Source organism: Petaurus breviceps, unplaced genomic scaffold (genome assembly GCF_028583685.1).
Source record: "Petaurus breviceps papuanus isolate PSGF00001 unplaced genomic scaffold, PetGlider_PUasm1.0 37, whole genome shotgun sequence".
NCBI classification, from domain to species: Eukaryota; Metazoa; Chordata; class Mammalia; order Diprotodontia; family Petauridae; genus Petaurus; species Petaurus breviceps.
The window spans coordinates 56475792-56479790 of NW_027186296.1; the positions used below are offsets into that span (position 1 = coordinate 56475792).

Below are 3999 nucleotides of genomic sequence, written 5' to 3' on the forward strand. Positions count from 1 at the left end.
AATATATGAAAAAAATTCAACAATGATTATTTCAACAGAAATTTAAGAAATATTATGGTACTTTTCTTATCAGTAAAATAAACACATTCTATCATCTTAATAGTGCTAACGAAAAGGGTGTTCTACACACACACAAATATATATGACAGGAAAGACAAGGAAAAATGATATAAAAATATTTTTGTTCAGTTAAAATTTATATATATTCATACATATATGTATACATATATGTGTGTGTGTGAACTTACCTGTGGAATATTATTTCCTTCTGTAGAATGTAAACTCCTTGGGCAGCTAGGTGGCCTAGTGAATAGAGCACCAGCCCTGGAATCAGGAGGACCTGAGTTCAAATCAGGCCTTAGACACTTAACACACACACACAAACACACACACAAAAACTACCCGTGTGACCTTGGGTAAGTCACTTAACCCCAACTGCCCTAACTTACCACCTCTGAAAAGCAAAAAAAAAAAAAAAAAAAAAGAATGTGAACTCCTGGAGGACAAAAGATATTTTATCAATGCAATGACAATAACAATGATAGCCATAACGCATATAAATTGTGGAAACTTCATGATGTTAATACTGTGAGCTAAGTAGTGTATACATTTTTATACCTATTTTACAGATGAGGAAATTAAGCCTCTTACAGGCCAAGAGATTTTTCCATGATCACAAAATATATATGTTAAATATTTCTGCTACACAGTAATTTTTCCTTTGTTGCTTTGTTAAATTTTAAAGGAAGTCATGCTTTATTCCTTACAGATGAGACTGTGAGTCCAATAGTATAGTTCAAAGTAAGTCGATATTTTTTTTTCCTTAGGATAAGTTTAATAGAGCTACAAAACAACAAGGGCTTGAGCCCAAAGAGGTGACTATGGTACAATGTTAACACAGTGCTTGGTCATTAAGAGTGAGAAAGAGAGCTGGCAGGCTCAGCCGGTGGGCTGCTGCCCCACCAGAGGGAGGAATGATGTGGATGAGTCAGGCCCCACGAGCAGAGGGCATGCCCAGCTACCCCACACTGCCTGGGCTCCTGCTACAGAGACCTTGAAACTGAAAGGCTGGGGAAGATCAAGCACGTTTGTCCTGCAGACAGTAGCTAGAGAATCCACAGGCCCCATGGGAGTTAGAGGACCCTCCATGGCTGCCGAGAGCATCTCACTGCTGCTTGGTGAAGTATTCCTTACTCCGCTGAACATCAGGCTCGATGGTGTCACTCCCAGGTTTCCAGCCAGCAGGGCACACTTCGCCATACTTGTCTGTGAACTGAAAGGCCTGGACAAGCCGAAGAGTTTCATCTACAGAGCGGCCCACGGGAAGGTCATTGATGGTGATCTGGCGAAGGATCCCCTTCTCATCAGTGATGAAGAGACCCCTGAATGAAATTCCCTCATCTGTCTTTAAGACCCCATAATCTTGAGCAATGGTGCGTTTGGGGTCAGACAACAAGGGGATGTTCACAGCTTCCAGTCCACCATTCTTCTTGACCGTGTTGACCCAGGCAAGGTGACAAAAGTGCGAATCCACTGAAGCATCCATCACTTGGCAGTTGATTTTCTTAAATTCTTCAGCTTGATCACAGAAAGCAATAATCTCCGTAGGGCACACGAAGATGAAGTCCAAGGGGTAGAAGAACAACACAACGTATTTCCCTTTGTAGTCAGAAAGGCTGATGTCTTTGAACTGCCGATCAGGCATAACAGCGGTAGCTTTGAAATTGGGGGCTGGGTACCCAATCTTGGCATTTCCAGCAGACATGTTGACAGCAACATCAAAGCTCCGCGGACTAGCTCGGAGGAAAGAGGAACACGTGAGGACGATCTGGAGAACGCCAAAGTAAGTCGATATTAATCTTGCAATTAAACCATTTATGAAAAAATTAGATACCACTTTTTTTTTTTTTAACCAATACTGTTCTCTGCTTCAACCCCAAAATTCTGCTTTATTGTTAGATTCTGGATTATTTGAAACACATCTAGCTTAGCTTTATGCTATTTATTTTTATTGTTTTAAATCTAAAAGAAAAAAGAAAAAAAATGAAGACATTCTTATAAACAATAGACATAGAGATTACATATTTTCCTACAAGATGAAGAAATAAATGCAGTTTATTTTCTGACCTTTTTGGTAGTATACCTCAAGGAATCAGCGATAATAAAGCTTTATCTTACAAAGAATAGCTGATTTTAAATGATATCTCCTCAATAACAATGTGAGTATTCAACATACTGCCATTTGTGGGCCCACAGTAATAATGATAGATTCAATTCACTTTTTTTTTCATTTTTTATATATAAATAGTTAACTCTAAACTCTTTCCTCCTTTCAGGTTATGGTACTGAATAAATTCCCCTTTGTGATGCATGCTCTAAATAGGAGAAGGGAATAGAACTATAATTTCATTGTTAGAAAGAACTAAAATATTTCAATCGGTATAGATCTGCACCTTCTCTGTAACCTCCACTCTTAATAGAGTTTCCCTAGAGCAGTGAGAGATGAAGTGATTTACCCAGGATACCACGATGTTTTTGTTTTTTTGTTTGTTTTCTTTTTGGAGGGCAATTGGGTTAAGTGACTTGCCTAAAGTCACAGCGAGTAAGTGTGGCAAGTGTCTGAAGCCATATTTCAACTCAGGTCTTCCTTACTCCAGGGCAGATATTCTATTCACTGCACCACCTAGCAGCCCTGATCCCACAATTTATAGCCCTTTGGGCATAGTTCCAAATTGCTCTCCTGAATGGTTGGATTAGTTTACAACTCCACCAACAATACATTTGCCCTCTAATTTTCCTCCTTTTCTGTCATATTAGTTAATCTAATAGGGATGAGGCAGTACCTGAGTTGGCTTTTTTATTATTTTATATTTCTTTTTGGTTTACAACATTCATTTTCACAAAATTTTGAGTTAAAATTTTCTCCCTGTCTTTCCTCTGCCCACCACTTCAAAACAATGATCCCACTGAATATTCCCTCCCCAATCTGCTCTCTCCTATATCCTCCCCCATTCCCCTTCTGACTTTCCAGTAGGGCAAGATGGGTCTCTATACCCCAGTGCCTGAATATCTTATTTCCCAGGTGCAACTATAATAATAATAATAATAATAATAATAGTAATAATAATTTTTAAACATTTGATTTTAAAATTTTGAATTCCAGATTCAGATTCTTTCTCTTCTTCCCTCATCACCCACCCTTACTGGGAAGATAAGCAATTCAATATAGATTGCACATGTGTAATTTATTATTCAAAACATTTCCATAGTGGATATATTATGAAGGACTGCCTATATTTCCCTCCATCTTATCCCACCCCCGACTTGTTCTATTTTCTACTTTGACCCTGTCCCTTTTCAAAAGTGTGTGCTTCTAACTACCCTCCCCCCAATCTGTCCTGCCTTCTATCATCCCCCCTCTTATGCCCTTTCCCCCTACTTTCCTATAGGGTAAGATACCCAATGTAGTGTGTATGTCATTCCCTTCTTAAGTCAAATTCAATGAGAGTAAGGTTGACCATTCCCTTTTGCCTTTCTGTTCTTCCCTTCCATTGTAACAGTTTTCCCTTGCCTCTTTTATATGAGATAATTTACCCAATTCTGTCTCTCCCTATCTCCTCTCATTATATTCCTCTCTTACCTCTTAATTTAATTTTTAAAATATCATCCCTTCCTATTCAATTGATACTGGGCCCTCTGTCTGTGTATACCTGTACACATATATACACACCCTCACATATGTATTCATACGCACTTATACCTTCCTATATAGACATATATATGTATGCATACATACATATATATATATATATATACATTTATATTCCCTTCAACTATCCTCATACTGAAAAAAGTTTCATAATTTACTATTATTGTTTTTCCATGTAAAAATGTAGTTTGACTTTGATGAGTTCCTTATGATTTCTTTTCCCTGTTTACCTTCTCATGCTTCTCTTGCTTCTTATATTACCTGAGTTGTTTTAATTTGAATATGTCTAA

General features: G+C 37.9%; 1 protein-coding gene across 1 annotated transcript; it reads right to left on the reverse strand.

The window, feature by feature from the left end:
• Positions 1-812: 812 nt before the first annotated feature.
• On the reverse strand, positions 813-1840 carry LOC138168570 (peroxiredoxin-1-like). The gene has a single exon (XM_069097529.1). It carries the CDS (start codon positions 1763-1765, stop codon positions 1166-1168), a length of 600 nt encoding a protein of 199 aa, XP_068953630.1. The 5' UTR covers positions 1766-1840; the 3' UTR covers positions 813-1165.
• Positions 1841-3999: the final 2159 nt, after the last annotated feature.